The sequence below is a fragment of the Aulonocara sp. 'chitande type north' Nkhata Bay genome, linkage group LG16 (genome assembly GCF_057382095.1).
Source record: "Aulonocara sp. 'chitande type north' Nkhata Bay isolate Kocher_YH1m ecotype deep benthic linkage group LG16, A_spYH_male_GT1.1, whole genome shotgun sequence".
In the NCBI taxonomy this organism is placed as follows: domain Eukaryota; kingdom Metazoa; phylum Chordata; class Actinopteri; order Cichliformes; family Cichlidae; genus Aulonocara; species Aulonocara sp. 'chitande type north' Nkhata Bay.
The window spans coordinates 33,602,477-33,618,643 of record NC_141359.1 but is presented as its reverse complement, the minus strand read 5'-3'; the positions used below and the strand labels follow the sequence as shown (position 1 = coordinate 33,618,643).

General features: G+C 40.4%; 1 protein-coding gene and 1 long non-coding RNA gene across 3 annotated transcripts in view; one reads left to right on the top strand and one right to left on the bottom strand.

Annotated features, from left to right (window-relative positions):
• The window catches only part of dpp10 (dipeptidyl-peptidase 10 (non-functional)), a 260,752-nt gene that overhangs the window by 119,124 nt on the left and 125,461 nt on the right, over positions 1-16,167 (bottom strand). For both annotated transcript variants that reach the window (XM_086266229.1, XM_086266230.1), the window contains exon 2: positions 6,301-6,415. In XM_086266229.1, the coding sequence (XP_086122355.1) occupies positions 6,301-6,415 (115 nt within the window). The remainder of the gene's footprint in view (positions 1-6,300; positions 6,416-16,167) is intronic.
• On the top strand, positions 524-2,222 carry LOC147311906 (uncharacterized). The gene is made up of 3 exons (XR_015125317.1): positions 524-1,289; positions 1,647-1,797; positions 2,169-2,222. It is a non-coding gene; the product is annotated as an uncharacterized LOC147311906 (long non-coding RNA).

Sequence of the window (16,167 nt, the reverse complement as noted above, 5' to 3'; positions counted from 1 at the left end):
ATAAGCTATTTAGGTTCAACAATTATGTGAAATTGTTACCTGTTTTGTAGTACCGCTAGAAATTAGAGATCCCAAAACAGTTTGTAAAATACTCGCTAGAGAATATGGATGACACACAAAGAATATGTTTTACGCTGCCTCAGTTTTTTCCATTAAGCATTCGTCATCCATTTGTTTTCTATGTCTTTTCTAGGTTTTGGGTTGGGTAACAGCAGTCTAAGCAAGGACACTCCCGCCACACACAAACACACAATGTCCAGTGTCAAGCAGTGTCCATTTGCGTTTCCATTCAGATAGCGAGCAGAGGGGTGTTTTTACACACCTCAAATGTGTAGTGGTGTTCTATGAAGCTTAATTGATGGAAAAGTAAGATACGTTCAGGCTTAAACCAAAGTTTTCACTGTCACAAAGTTGGCAAAGGTATCACAACAGTGGTTATCAGCTTTCTGTGTTAATCCAGGTTTTGCTTCAGTCTCCATGCACGCTCGCATACTGCAAAAAGGGTCATTTCATGCATGCTGCACTGAAAAAAAGGGACTGGCCATCTCTTGGATTTATGTAAGCATCTTGCATGTATTTAACACAATTGCCTCATGTTTTAAAGTTAAATGTAACTATATAGTGTAAAAACTACATGATATGCAGAAAGGGTGTATTAAATTGTTCATATCATGTTCAGGTGAAGTAAGTTAATAAGATAGCAACGTTAAATCTCGTGAAACCACGCGTGATTTCATCTCGCGGGCTTTGGATCGTGGTTTAAAAAAGGCATCCATCTCAGTCAAGTCGAGCAGCCAACTCTACGTTTTTGGTATGTCTTGATTTTTTGAATTAATTTTTACCATATTTCAGCCAAATGTAGTTAAACGTCTAGAGTGTCGCCATGTAACATGCTAAAAAAGAGCCGTTAGCTTATTTGCTGTTTTATCTGTTGTCAAAGAATTGGCGCTTTTTCATTTGAATTTGTCTTTGGCACAAGAGCCGTAATATCACATTAAACCTAATTACGAGGCACTCATAACATAATTTGGTTTTCTGTGTGAATAGATTTGTCAACTGACTCTTCAGTTACATTGTGTATTTACTGCACCGTGGTGTTAGTGAGATTTTGGACATTGAACAGCTTTAGCTAATATCATCAGCGGCATTATGCTAGCTTACATCCCTACCCCTCCTGCCCTCACCTGCTGTCCTTTTGTTTTTGTTTTTTTTGCTGCACATTGAGAGATGACCTCTATTCTGCATTTCACCAGGAGTCAGCTGATGGATTGTGGGTTCAAGGTGTTATGGTAAGAAAGTATATTCTATTTTCGTTTCTGTAACTTAATTATAATAGGTTTTTTATAATTATTAGGTGCATGCATACTCACCCTATTAATACAACTGAGAAATCCAAAATCTGCCATAGGTTTATCTTATACCTGTATGTATTGCCAGAAAGGTGATTACTGGACTCGCATTAATGCACACTTGAACTGAAATGAGGTTGTAACTTGTGGGTTGTTGGGTTGCAAATCAGAAACAAACATCTTTGGATTTTTTTAATCCCATAAGATCTGGAAACACAGTTTTTATTCAACAAAACATTACTGATTAACCAAGCACAGTGCCTGCTGTTATTTCAAAATAATTTTATGTTATTTCAGATAAAATGCAGCATTCCAGTGCATCCCAACCATGCATACAGTCAAGGTTTCTGACGGAGCTGAGTTTTTCTCTGACAGTCTGCTGAAAGTGTTTGCAAAGTGATCGGGGGAACAGTGCACAAAGCTAAAGGATGTAGCTGCCATGATGACAGTAAGAACTTTAAAATTCTTGAACTACAAAGTGTATATGTATTGCATTAGGTCAGTAAAAGATTTTTATGCTACATCCATTGAAACCGTCAACTATTACCTGTGAGTACCGATTCCACTAAAAGGATGCCATAATTTTCGTCATGCATTTACTGGCCCACTGAGAAAAAATTATCTTTTTTTAAAAATAAATGTTCTGGAAACTATATATCCATAAAGTTGATGTCAAACAGGAACTTTTGATATTGCTTTGTAGATGCTGGTGTTGCATGTTGACTGGTTTAAAAAGTCAAGAGTTTTTGTCTGGGATCATTTTCTTCTGTGCTACTGAAAAGTTCACAAATCTCTGTTTTCTTTGTTATAATACTCAAGGATGACATTAATGCTCGGAGTCCCTCATCAAAGTGCTCCGCATCTGTGTGAAAGATAATTGCAACATCTTGGTGCAGGAGTTCATGGTGAGTGTTTTATGAGTAGATTGTGGATTTGCAACATTTAAAAATGCATTTAGTTATCCACTTGATCCTCATTGGACTGGTTAGGACCAGTAGTCCTCTTTAATAATTTGAAGTTCACATGAGGCCTGGTAGTGAACTCGGCCGCCGGCCCTTGAGGCCCCACCCCTGTATTAGGGGTCACATCAGTGTGAAAAAACTTTAAATTTGTCATTCTAGTGAACAAAGGAAAATCCCACCAATATTTACATTAGCTTTTGTTTGAAAAAATGACCAACTGACCAACAGCTAACCAAATTGTGGGGCTGAAAGTCTAAATTCTAACATCTTCTGAGTGACATAACCTGGATTTCTGATGGGCCGGTGTCTTTCTAACAAAAACTAATGTAAAGCATTTGAAATTATTATGTTTTTCACCCTCTCTTAGAAACTCTGTTAGACCATGAATGGCAGCATGGCAGGCCACTCTTTGGCTATAGCTATTTACTATGGTTTAAATTACTCTAACATTAGAACTGGTAGATTCAAAAGAGATGAGTTTAAAAAGGAATCTTAAAGAAATGTTTTGTGTTTAACCAGGACTTGACTGAGGCCACTGCACAGATTGAGAAAACCACAATGAACATCTGTCTCCAGAGATGCGCCAGGCAATGACTTTTCTGATGTTGTTCTTCAAGATCTGGATAACGTGACCTTTGCAGTAGCCATGCTGTTTGGACCTTTTTTATTCCTTCAACATGAGTTACCCATCACAACTCTGCTACACTTTTGAGGTGATTCAAAGGGTGGTAATGGAGTTGGATGCAACTCAGCTCTCAAGGAAAGCTCACAACTAAGACAAAACTGCTCCTGCAACGAAGCTCACTGTTATGCATGTGAGGTGACCAGCTCTAGGTGAGAGGACATTTAAATCTCACACTTGTTCTGCTGCATTTTTGAAGCTCAATTCCAGAAACGGATCGCAGGGTTCATTTTTATATACTCTGCAACTGCCATGAGGACAAGCCGTTTTTTTTGTTGTTTGTTTTTCCTTTTGCTCTGTACAAGTTCTGTTTGTCTGTTTGGCAGCATTTTTAAATTTGTCTTTGTATTTTTTCTTTCTTTTACTAGTGAAGAGATGTAGCGTGAACAGTTATACAGTCTAAATATCCCATATGGGCCGTGTGAAATGGTATTTTCAATTTCATTCAGTTGAAGTAAAGAACGTTGAATATTTCTAAGTGTGCTGTTTTGAACCAAGATGTCACAGTATGATCAGTGCTGTATTTTTTGACAGTCACTGTATCAATGTTATTTTTGCGTCTCTTGAATAAAGGTTTTGACCTGCAAGTGCTAATTTCTTTAGTTATTGGGGTAAAATGGGTAATGTTAATAGGAAGGTGTTTGCCAATTCAGTAACCTAATTTAATGTTAATGGAAACTAACATTACCTCAAATTGTTTAGTTATAATTGTTGTTTAACTGAATCTTGATGTCAGAGGCCTTAAATAGAATGTTTTGATTTGTTCTTTCCCAACATTTTTCAAAAGAAACAGTCTAATTTCTTTACTGTGATTGATTCCAGAGAACACGGAAGAACTGACATTATTTAACTGTTGATTTATATAGATTCAGTGGAGGAGTAATGTCAGTTTAATTCTTTACCTACTGTCAATGCAGTGAAATTAGACATTTTGTTTTGAAAGGTTACTGGTGGATGCCAGCAACCATCTTGGAAGAGAACAATACAATCTGTTATAAGGCCTCCATTTGAAAATTGTGTATTTGATACTAGAATATAATAGCAAAATGTAATTTGAAGATAACATGTAGTATTTAAGTGACCAAGTAGTATTGGGTAAAAGTTATTGAATCGTGTTGGGATAACGTGAGAAAATTGTGAAGGATTAAAATATTCCAAGAGCTCAAATTACTTCATCAAAACATGTTTAAGTCACATTTTATCAACACAAATTGCACAGGTTTATTGAACATGAATAAATTGTGTTAATTTAACTCAATTGTTTAAGTTGCTGCCGAAGCAAAACATCTGTGTGCAACAAATGTCCACCATTGAATTAAGTAAATCCAACAACATATTTTTTTCAGTGTGTGTGGCTCACACACTGATAATGCCTCTCACCTTCTCCAGTCAGAGGCATTTTCAGTTGCTGAGGATGATAAATAATGATTAAAAATCTATAAAGAAAATTGTTAATTATCTGTATAGATTTATTGCCCAGGATGGTAAAATGAACATTTTAGTTCGAATTAATTAATTTATTGTTCACCTAACCATTAAATATAATAATACTACTAATAATAACAAAGGACACTTGGAAATTACTTTAGTTTGTGGCAGATCAAAGTGAAAATGAATTTATTAATTGATCAGGTATTCTTGCTGTGTGTTCTGTGTTTTAGTACCTCACCAACAAATTAGAAGTACAACAACATTTGGGAATTTTCATCACTAAATTAGTACATGCACATTGTTATGACAGTTTGTGCTTCATTCAGTGGTTTTAAGGCGGTATGGCTTAATATGTTGCACATAAAACATATAAAAAACCCACCAGAGAATCTGTAGTGTACCTCAAAAATGCTGTAAATAAAAGAATCATTTAAAATGAAAAATAAAAATGTTAAAACTGAAAATCAGAACATAACCTGCTCCTGACTAGCTTATGTGTTCAGCATAAGTTACCATGGTTATTTAGCCAGGTAAAAAGAGTGCCACTATACAGAGTTTAGGGTGGAAACAGCTCAGTAAGCCATTTCCCATGCCCCATCGTACACCCCTCTGGATCTGGACAGTAGCTGGTAGTGTTCAGAGTTTTGATTTGCTATGACTCATTTTTCTGATGACTATATGTTTTTGGACCAGTACAGAGGGAATATGTTACACAAGGCTATTCAAGAATATGTTACTTATACCACCAAATGAAGCCAGGTAGTCACAGCAGTGCAAATTCTATGGCAGGTTTTACATTTTACATTGGTGGTACAGATAAAGCATAAATATCTTGTCAGGTTCATTTGCTGGTTGTATTTTCCCCATTTATTACACAGAAAAGAAATTTGAGTTAGTAAGTGAAAAATAATAATTTCACTTTTATTTGGCCATAAACTGAATGGATCCCCTCATGCACTTCATTATGGGACAGGTTTAGGTCTAAATGCACTCCCTGGTCATCATGTAAGGAATGTAGCTTTCATGTGCAGCTTTCATGTTAGAATAACAGCAGTTTTGGAAGTGTGTTAAGTGGTGAAATGTACTGTACATAGTAATTTGTAAATTTAGATACAATTTACTATGCATATTTTTTTTCCCTCCGTGACCTGATCCCTTTGACTGAAGTCAGACGGACTCAATCAGATTACTTTGTGCAGCAGAAGAGTCAAATGGTGCATCAAATGACCCATCTTATGGGAGCGTACAAACAGCCTGAAGCAGAAACCCTCGATTAATAGATCAAGCTGATAACCACCAGTGTGATACCTATTATCTCTGGCCAGCTATGTCGAACTTGCTTCGTAGTACAACCCTGTGGGGGCCATAAGGCAAAAACGATGAGTTCATATTTCAGTTTCATCTTAGCCATTTTATACATGAAAATATTTACTTATGTGGCTTTAAGTTGGCCTACAGATAGATATTAAGGAAACGACCACCAGAAAAGGTGAACTATTCATCCACTGCCTTTTAAATCAAACGAAAGAATTTTAAACAGATTTCGACACCTTAAATCTGCATTAATTGATTTTTTTTGCCTCTTAGGAACAGCAGCAGAAGCTAACAGTAAACACTGTAAAACAATGAACAAAAGTGATACATAAATAACGTTTACTGTGAAGGTTAGGTAAACATGTGAGATGGGTATTACAATACGCGAGTCGGAAATGGCTGTATAATTTTTACTCAGTTGATTAAATCTTAATAAGCATAAATTATGCGGTTATGATTAAATTGTAGACTGTGCTGAAGACATTTTGTCAGTGCAAGTAGATGCAGAAAAACAAAACTCCCCCTAAAACATCAGTTCATCACAATCAAGTCTGAGTGTTACCTGGTGTGAGGAGGATGACAGACATAGTGATGAGGGAACAGACCACCAGTATGACCAGCAGAGCGATAGCAATCCCCTTCCAGTTCCTCTGAGGAGGACTCACTCCACCCAGGTCCTGCAGAGAGACACACAGAAAAAAGGTGGAGGTCAGAGGGGAGATATCGAAGGCGATGACTGAATGACTGAAAGTGAATATACCAATAAGAAGAATAACACCAGACAGCAAATATGACACAAATAGCTTTATTTTTAATAAAAACAAAGTCCTTCCTGATCATCACATATTGTACACTCTGTGCACTCTGGTTTCACTTACAGTACCTATTAACATAGGTCACATTAGGGCTTTGTGCTTCCAATCCAATCGCCTACACAGTGGAGGATTTGCAATGGAGGGCTTTAAATGAGCCACACTGTAAAACTGAAAAATGAAACTCTGATATGGTGAAAAGCTGAAGAGTATTTGCATGGTTTAATTACCACTTGGCCAACCTTACCTTTGAGTTTCAGCTTCTGACCTATGAAAAAAAAATTCCGCAAGTGTCAGGGGTCATTTTTTCTGAATCAGACAGAAATGTTGCTCCATCTTTTACAGATACTGAAAACAGCAGGGCTTGGTTTCAGAAATCTGACTGATTGTCGAGTGTGGGTGTGTGTGTTTGTGCGTTTCTGTGTGATATTATCTACAGAGAAATAGCTATCCAGGAGAGTTTGTGAAGCTTTTGCCTGCAACTCCATCTCTGAATCCTGGTGTTAGAAAGTCTTAAACTGGGTCTTCCACCACATCTGCTGCCTCTGATAACGTGAATTAAGCCCCCTCCTATAAATTTCTTCCTTCCGCAGATCCTCCTGGCCTCAATTACCCACAAAACCCTGCAGCTGAAATGCAGCGATTACTGCTCACCAACTCACCACTGCACTCTGATTGGCTGGAGGGAAAGTGGTCTAAAATGATTGCCAAAAAAAAAAAAAAAAAAAAAGAGAAGCTGCAACTGTTTCAGATTTAGTCTGAAATCCATTTTCTAAGCACTTGACATGACATGGTTAAAAGTGCTGTAACTCACTTAATCTGAGTCATGACTCTCATATATTGACTGATGAGTCAATTATGACTGAAGCACCTCCAGGTTTTTATTCGTAGAACACAAGGTACCACAGAGTTTTCAACAACAACCCAAATCTAGTCGAATTTTGGCAGATTTACACTTAATTTTTCCTACGCTGAGTATCAAGTGAACACGGACTTCCTAAACACTGAAGCAGTTCACTGTAACCATTACATACATGTGCTGTTACATTATTCACAGCCCCCTCTGGACTCATAAGACTCATCTAATATCAGGACTTGGGCTGTTGCTCATTTCATTAGTACCACAAAAGGCTGACATGTCCTTGAAGACTGACAGTAACTCCAAATTGCCCTTGTGCCACAGTGCGTGAGATTCTTTCACCCTCTCTTTTGCACGTTTTCCCTATCTCATTTTCTCCCCCAATTTCCTATTTAGCTACTCTTGGATCATCATTTTCAATTTATTAACTTCATTACAAGCGATGATAGAACCACTAAGAGAATTCGGACCTGCTGAGTCTCTCCATTACCATTACTGTGGAAACAGTGGAAGGGCCCGATAAATGTTTAGCCTACCAGGGGGAATAAGACAGCAACTGGGCTTTATCACAGTCATTACACCCTCATCAGAAATAATACATTTCTCAATAAATGTCACGGACCCGGCTCTGGGGACTCGGGGTCCGTGGGCAGTGGGGACTGTGACTATTATTGTTATTGTTGTTGTTATTATTATTATTATTATTATTATTTGGTGTGTTGTCTGCACTGCCCCTATGCACATCTGTATGTAGGCAGGTATGTGTGTGTGTGTGTGTTTTGCCTTTCTGCTGTGGCCAAGTTACAGGCACCTTCAGCCCTGGGGGCGTGGTCTAACTTGAGGGCTGGCCACACCCGAAGTCCTGGCCGCACACCTGCTCCTCATCTGGGCTCGTCGGGGGAGCTATTTAGATGAGCGATGGAGCTTCCACCGACGCGGGATTATTGCGTTTGACTACACGTCAGTCTTCAAACAAGTCAAGTGTGAGTGTATGCCTGCTGGGATAAGTGTTAACGGCTGCCTCTATTGTTTTCCCCTCAGGAGGAGTGTGGGACGAGAAGGAGCAGTAAGCACGGGGAGTGCAGGGACACTGGGGCAGAGAGCACTACACGGGGACTTTTGGGAAGAAGACACTACACGGGAGTCTGGGAAACTGGGGATTTATTGTTGTTTACTTCACCACCTTGTAAATAAACACTGTTGCACTGAAGAGTCCGGCGTTTGGGTCCTATTTCCCCATCTCCCCACGGTCTGCCAGCCAGACCGTGACAATAAATCTCTGCTGATTGGAGGGCAGGCTGGGGCCTCTCTTCTCTGTTTTATTAAAATCCAACCAATAACCAGTGCAGTCATTATTTTATGGCTTTAATAATTACACTACACCACAAATTGCATTTTTGCTCTCTCGTATTAAACATGATAAAATATAAATGGTTTTAAGTTTCATCTTTCTTTATATGCCACATTTATCCCACATCCAACACAACACAAAAATCATTGCAACGTATACACCTGGGGGATGATTACTGCACTTCAAAGTACCTTTGAGAGCCAAAAGGTGTGTCCACGTTACCAAATTTGTATCGTTACTTGTATTTTTTAAAATACAATATCAGGAGAAAGTCTGTGTTTAGCACAGAACAAAAACATAATAAAAAAAATATAAATTTAGAGTTTAAAGTAGCTAGGAACTTATGAACGCACTCAGGGTTAGATTCAATTTGTCACCTTTTTATAGGGACTGTATGGGACTTCTTTGGGAAGGTAAGGGTTTCTAGTTTTGGAAAATGTGAATATTTGTAACATGGCTAGAATAAAACCCAGCTGTAACCCACAGTCCAAAGAGACTCATGTCAGGTTAATTGGTGATTCTAATCTGGTTGTTGGGGAAGATCTAGGATAGAAAAAGCTCTGAAAGTGGCTTTTTCTATCTTAGTGATATTCAGATGTCTGTCAAGTGAGAAAAAATAAATTAATTCATAGGTATCCAAGTTTATGCTTCTTTTGGTGATTGTACAAATAAATACATTTGTCAAGTATACAGCAATACTTTAGAGGGTACTACCTGAGCGACAACCTAATTAAAGGTAAAATGAGGTATTTCATATACTCCAGTGACATTACTCTAACTAGTTTACCTCGAGGCATATTCTTCTCGTCTCCTGCCTATTTTTTTTTCATCTTTGACTTTCTGCCAGGACATCGTTCGTTTTCAGAATGTGTTCATTTATTTCACATAAAAAGTGTGTATCTGTGCAACAGAGGGACACGCGGGCTTATAAATAGCCTCCTGAAAGGCTGGGCTGTATTAAGAAGAAAGCCCTCTTTTTTCTTTTTTTTTCCTGAAAGTAAAGGGACAAGGACAAAGACCCAAGAAAGTATCTCCTTTTCTCCTCTAACAGTCTTTCGCATATTTACATCATACCAGGATTTGTGTCAGGCAGTTATGGTACGGGCCACATGATTTTCCATATTTAAAGTGTGATTTCCAAGATGCCTGCTGTGAGCCTTAAATAGAGTCTCATATTCACAGCGATTGTATCATTGCATATTGTAAAAGTAACAAAAGTATGAAAAGTGTTAGCTACTGACTGAGAATAAGTCAAAGTAAGATGCTGAGCTCTCACTGTGTTCTCTATCTAAATTATTCTGATATTTTACTTTAGGTTTTGCTCATTTACTTGGAACTGGAAATAACAGAAATGGAATTGGACATAGGAGGCAAAGTCATGATTGTTGCTTTGAATTCTTTGTGAATATATTTGAATTTGGGCTCCTTTTAAAAATTTGTTATTATTACAAATGTTTTATATTTTATTTTATTTATTTATAATGACCTCTCTGAATTTTTGATTTTACTTTTTGTTTTTTTTTCTAGTAATGAGCTTCAGTTCTGCATCCTGTTTTGTTTTGTTTTTTTAGCTCATGTCTGTTTGTTTTAGTTCCTTCATTATATGTGTGTATGTGTGGTTGCTTTCACCTATTTCCCTATTTAGCCCTCGGTGTATAAGAAGTCCTGTCTTCCGCTCAGTCTTTACAGTGCCTGTCATTGCTGGCTTCTCTGTGTGCTAACGTCTTTGATTTTTGCAGGTACAATGGCAATTGTTTTTGCACACATGTTAAAGTCTTGAGATAAAATAAGATGGTTGAGAATAATCTCAGTTTCTAATCAATGAACACAATTATTATATTAAATCATTTATCAATTAACAAGAATTAACTACCCTCTTGTTTTAGAGCTATTAAACCATTATAAGGATGTCAGCATCTTTTACACTATAACAAATCAGAAAGGATCATGTGAGGAACACTCAGGAAAATGATGCAGGTATCAGCAGGCAACAGTTCACATCACACGAATCTCTCTCTGTTGGGATGTTTTGATCTCTGTGTTATTGATCATAACCAGCAGTTACACTGAGGCTCTCCTGTTGATTGTGGGAAGATACAGTTGAGCTAAAGTGGATAAAATAGGCAAATCTATTAATGAATACAAATTATATAAGCCAGCCATGGGGGGAAGCACAAGCCAGTATATTTCTATTGTCGGTCACAAGCCCAGATAAAATCTTTGCCGAATCAAACACCAAGAATGAGATTTCCATAACAGATCAGTTGGGGCCCGGGTTAACAACAACCACCTCCAGTGCTGCTGACCGACAGGGTGCCGGTGGTTCGCCGAAGACAAAAGAAGGGGAGAGGGGGAGGCGTGTTTGGAGGCTGCGAGAGCGAATTAATGTCAGGAGTGTGGAGGTGGGAATATTGGCTTTAAATGTAGAGCTACGATTGTTAAAAGGAGACAGCTGACTGATATGATGGAGAGAATGAAGTTAGACATACTGTGTGTGCAGGAGACCAGGTGGAAATGAAACAAGGCCAGGAGCAACGGAGGTGTGTTCAAGCTGTTATACTATGGTGTGGATGTGGTTTAGGAAGAGAAATAAAGGAAGAATATATGAACAGTGTTGTGGAGGTGAAGAGGGTGTCAGACAAGATCGTGGGTTCAAAGCTGGAAATTGAAGGGGTGGTGTTAAATGTTGTCATCGGTAGGCCCTATATATGTTCCATGTCAGTTAGATGAAAAAAGAGGAATTCCAGATAAGCTGGGCGAAGAGTCTCCTCTCTAGGGAGAGAGTGGTGGTATGAGCAGATTTCAGTGGACATGTAAGTGAAGGAAACAGAAGTGATGAGGAGGTGATAGGTAGGCATGGTGTTAGAGAGAAATTCAGCAGGTTTCATGGTAGTGGATTTTGTGAAAAGGATGGAAATGCTTGTGGTTAACACATATTTCAGAAAGAGGGAGGAACACAGGGTGAGGAGGGTGTACACAGGTGGACTACATCTTTTGCAGAAGGTTCAGTCTGAAAGAAATAGACTGCAAGTTGGTGTCAGGGGAGAATGTAGCTAGGCAGCATTGGATCGTAGTCTGTAAGATGACTGAACATCAAGTGGAGTGAGCGAGTGAAGACAGAAGCAGGGATGAAATGGTGGAAGTTGAGGAGTGAAAAATGTTGCACAGAGTTCAGAGGAGCTGAGACAGGGTGGCGGGGAAGCGTTACCAGATGAACATGAGAGTACAGCTGAAGTGATTGGAAAAATTGCCAAGAAGGTATTCAGTGTATCCTCTGGAGAGAGGAAAGAAGACAATGAGACTTGGAGGTGGGATGATGAAGTGCAGGAAAGTATTCAGTGAGTGAAGTCAGCAAAGAAAAAGTGGGATAGTCATGGAGATGACTGAAAGCAGACAGGAGTACTGAGAGGCCAGGCATACAACAAAGAAAGAGGTGGCAGTGAGCTGTATGTGAAACTGAACACTAGAGAAGAAAAGGACTTGTATCGATTGGCTAGGCAGAGAGTTTGAGCTGGAAAGGATGTGCAGCAGGTTAGAGTGATTAGATAGATATATACTAAGAAAAACTTTGAGGAGCTGATAAATGAAGAAAAGGGGAGAGAAAGAAGGACAGACTGAGGAAAGTTGGTGATTCATGAAGTGCAGTGGATTAGTAAAGAAAAAGTGAAGGCAGCTATGAAGGTGTACTCTGGAAAGAAGAGGATTGAACGTTAGTAGAAGTGAGGCAGAATAGATGTGTGTGAATAATAGAGCGAACAGTGAAGCTGCACGGAGTAGAAAAAGTGAAGGTCGATGATTTCACTGTACCTGGACTCAACCATCCAAAGCAACAGACAATCTATAAGAGAGGTGAAAAAGAGGGTGCAAGCAGGGTGGAGTGGGTGGAGATGACTGTCAAGGGTGATTTGTGACAGAAGGATAGAGGAAGAGTGGAAGAAAAAAATGATAAGATAGTAGTGAGACCTGCTATGTTGTATGTTTTGGGGATGGTGACACTGACAAAAAGACAGGCGGTAGAGCTGAAGATGAAGATTTCTATTGGAAGTGACGTGGATGAGATTAGACATGAATACATCAGAGGGACAGCTCAGCCCAAGCGGTAAAATGTGTACAGTGGGTTTAGTGAGAAGGCTTTAACTTTGTCTTTCAGCTTTGTCATCTGCAGTTCAGCTTCCATGAAGAATCCAATTCTTTATAGAATTTTGAGCAAATCTTCAACAGTTATGAAAATAAGTTGGTTTATTAGATTAGCAGCAGGTGATATTTACTCAATACATAACGATGTACAAATTGAAAATTTCCATGAGAACTGCTGAAGTGGTCTGTGTAGTAGTTATGATTACTTATACTGTGCGTGTAAAATATATATCTCACAACTCATACAATGGGACGACAAAATTCATGAATGGATGTTCGAATCTGTTCTCACAGAACAAAAACACACCCCGCATGCCCGCATGCCTGTGTAACGGAGCGGAAGGGCTGATTTTATTTCCACAGTGTCGTTTTTTAAAGGAAGGAAACCTTCCTCCAAACGGACAGAGCAGTGGAGCCGCCAAGGGAAAGCACACGATTAAAAAACTGTATAATTAAAATATAATTTATTATATTTAAATAGTTAAAAATGCAAAATGAATTAAACCAACCTTGGCCAAGGGGTAACACAATAAAAAGCAATAAAACACAACATCAACAGTCCAGTGGCATCCGCCACGATATAAAAGTCCAAACGGTGCAGAAACCAACAGGATTGTCGCCGTCCTGTCGGCCTCTTCATTCTGATGCCAACTAGAAAAAGGAGAGGGGGCCAGCGGCAGTCACCATTCTTAAATTCCACTGGAGGTTCGTCTTAGACGGGATGAATCGGGACCTACCCCAGATGGGCAGAGCTCCTAACTCCGCCCACCACTGTGTTGTGCTTCACACGCGTAGCCATAGACTCGCCGTCCCAGGGACATAAGGCGCCATCCCGCTGCCTCTCTATCCCCTGCCGTGGGCCTCTCTCGGCGAGGAGCTACCTCCCGTCAACACCAGCACAGACCTCTCCGCTCAGCTCCGATCACTCCCTCCAGTGCGCGGTCGTCCGCGATCTCTGGTCTCGTTCTCCTTTGCCGCACGCCTTGGCCAGCTGCCTATAGCCGGGCCTCTGTGCCGCTCTGCGCGGCCGTCGCCCACACCGGTTACCATGCCATGTCTCTCCTCCTCTCAAGCCTTCTCTCAAGCTTTTTCTCCCCCCTTTGCTCTATGGTCTGCCAGGCCCTCTTATTGGCCTCTCTGGGATCTCTCGCAGGTGTGATCAGTTTACTATCAGGTAGGGGCGGAGTCTTTACAGGACAGGTGTTCAATTTAAATAAGATAAAAACATGCAATAAAGCTCATACAAACAAACCCAATATACAATATTAAAATATTAAAACAGATAAAACATTGCAAAACATGCACAACAAAACTCTAAATAACTTGTCCCGTTTCACCCCGTGACATCCCCCCAAGCTGAAAGATTAGCAGTCCCTGCTAAGGCCCAGCTACCAATCATGAAGCTTTCTTGGAGTCCGGTTCCGTCTTCTACACCCAAGCAAAAATAAAAGCAAGTGCACTATTCAGTCCAAGGCCACAAACGAGCAATCACTCTCACGTCCTCGTAGCATAGCTACCCGGAAGCCATAAGGCCCTACACTGCACCCGGCTGCTACCGTGGGGATACTTCCAGGCCTAACCTGGATCTCGTGCTTAATCCCAAGCACTGCTGCCCCACCTCCCGCAAGCCTGCAGCTGGCCTCCCATGACAACCTCGGTTGGACGTTCTTCATTCACTCTTGGTGTGGCCAACACTCATACTTGTGCACACTGTCCATACTCATTTCCTCAGGGGACATACGACCTAAAACACACATTATTGGGGGCACTAATATACACATGCATCATATATTTGCATTTCCCCTGACTAACCCAACTGCTCTGGCTCCGTATCCTGTCGACAACGCCAATTATGTAACGGAGCGGAAGGGCTGATTTTATTTCCACAGTGTCGTTTTTTAAAGGAAGGAAACCTTCCTCCAAACGGACAGAGCAGTGGAGCCGCCAAGGGAAAGCACACGATTAAAAAACTGTATAATTAAAATATAATTTATTATATTTAAATAGTTAAAAATGCAAAATGAATTAAACCAACCTTGGCCAAGGGGTAACACAATAAAAAGCAATAAAACACAACATCAACAGTCCAGTGGCATCCGCCACGATATAAAAGTCCAAACGGTGCAGAAACCAACAGGATTGTCGCCGTCCTGTCGGCCTCTTCATTCTGATGCCAACTAGAAAAAGGAGAGGGGGCCAGCGGCAGTCACCATTCTTAAATTCCACTGGAGGTTCGTCTTAGATGGGATGAATCGGGACCTACCCCAGATGGGCAGAGCTCCTAACTCCGCCCACCACTGTGTTGTGCTTCACACGCGTAGCCATAGACTCGCCGTCCCGGGGACATAAGGCGCCATCCCGCTGCCTCTCTATCCCCTGCCGTGGGCCTCTCTCGGCGAGGAGCTACCTCCCGTCAACACCAGCACAGACCTCTCCGCTCAGCTCCGATCACTCCCTCCAGTGCGCGGTCGTCCGCGATCTCTGGTCTCGTTCTCCTTTGCCGCACGCCTTGGCCAGCTGCCTATAGCCGGGCCTCTGTGCCGCTCTGCGCGGCCGTCGCCCACACCGGTTACCATGCCATGTCTCTCCTCCTCTCAAGCCTTCTCTCAAGCTTTTTCTCCCCCCTTTGCTCTATGGTCTGCCAGGCCCTCTTATTGGCCTCTCTGGGATCTCTCGCAGGTGTGATCAGTTTACTATCAGGTAGGGGCGGAGTCTTTACAGGACAGGTGTTCAATTTAAATAAGATAAAAACATGCAATAAAGCTCATACAAACAAACCCAATATACAATATTAAAATATTAAAACAGATAAAACATTGCAAAACATGCACAACAAAACTCTAAATAACTTGTCCCGTTTCACCCCGTGACATCGCCTGCACACGCATAAATTCATACCTTTTATTTGACTTCCTCGACTTGTTATTTATTTATTTATTGAACAAGAACAATGATCTGAATCCTCTTTTAATTAAACTGACTCGACTGTAATTCTAGCTGCCTCTCTTTGGAACAAACACCATCACACTCAATAAATACAGTCAATTATTCATCAGGTCGAGTAGACCACGAAAAATAATCTGTCACATGGGATGTTAGGGAAGCATTGGAGGCATAGCTGAGATAACGCTGCTGATGATGTTATTCCATGCATGAATTCCAGCAGGACCTGAGGGGTCCAACTGCTGGAAACACTGCAGCGTTCAGGGTGAGTGCAGACTGATAAAAAGTAACTCAGCACTGGGTTATCTTCTAGTTATGTTTTCCTGC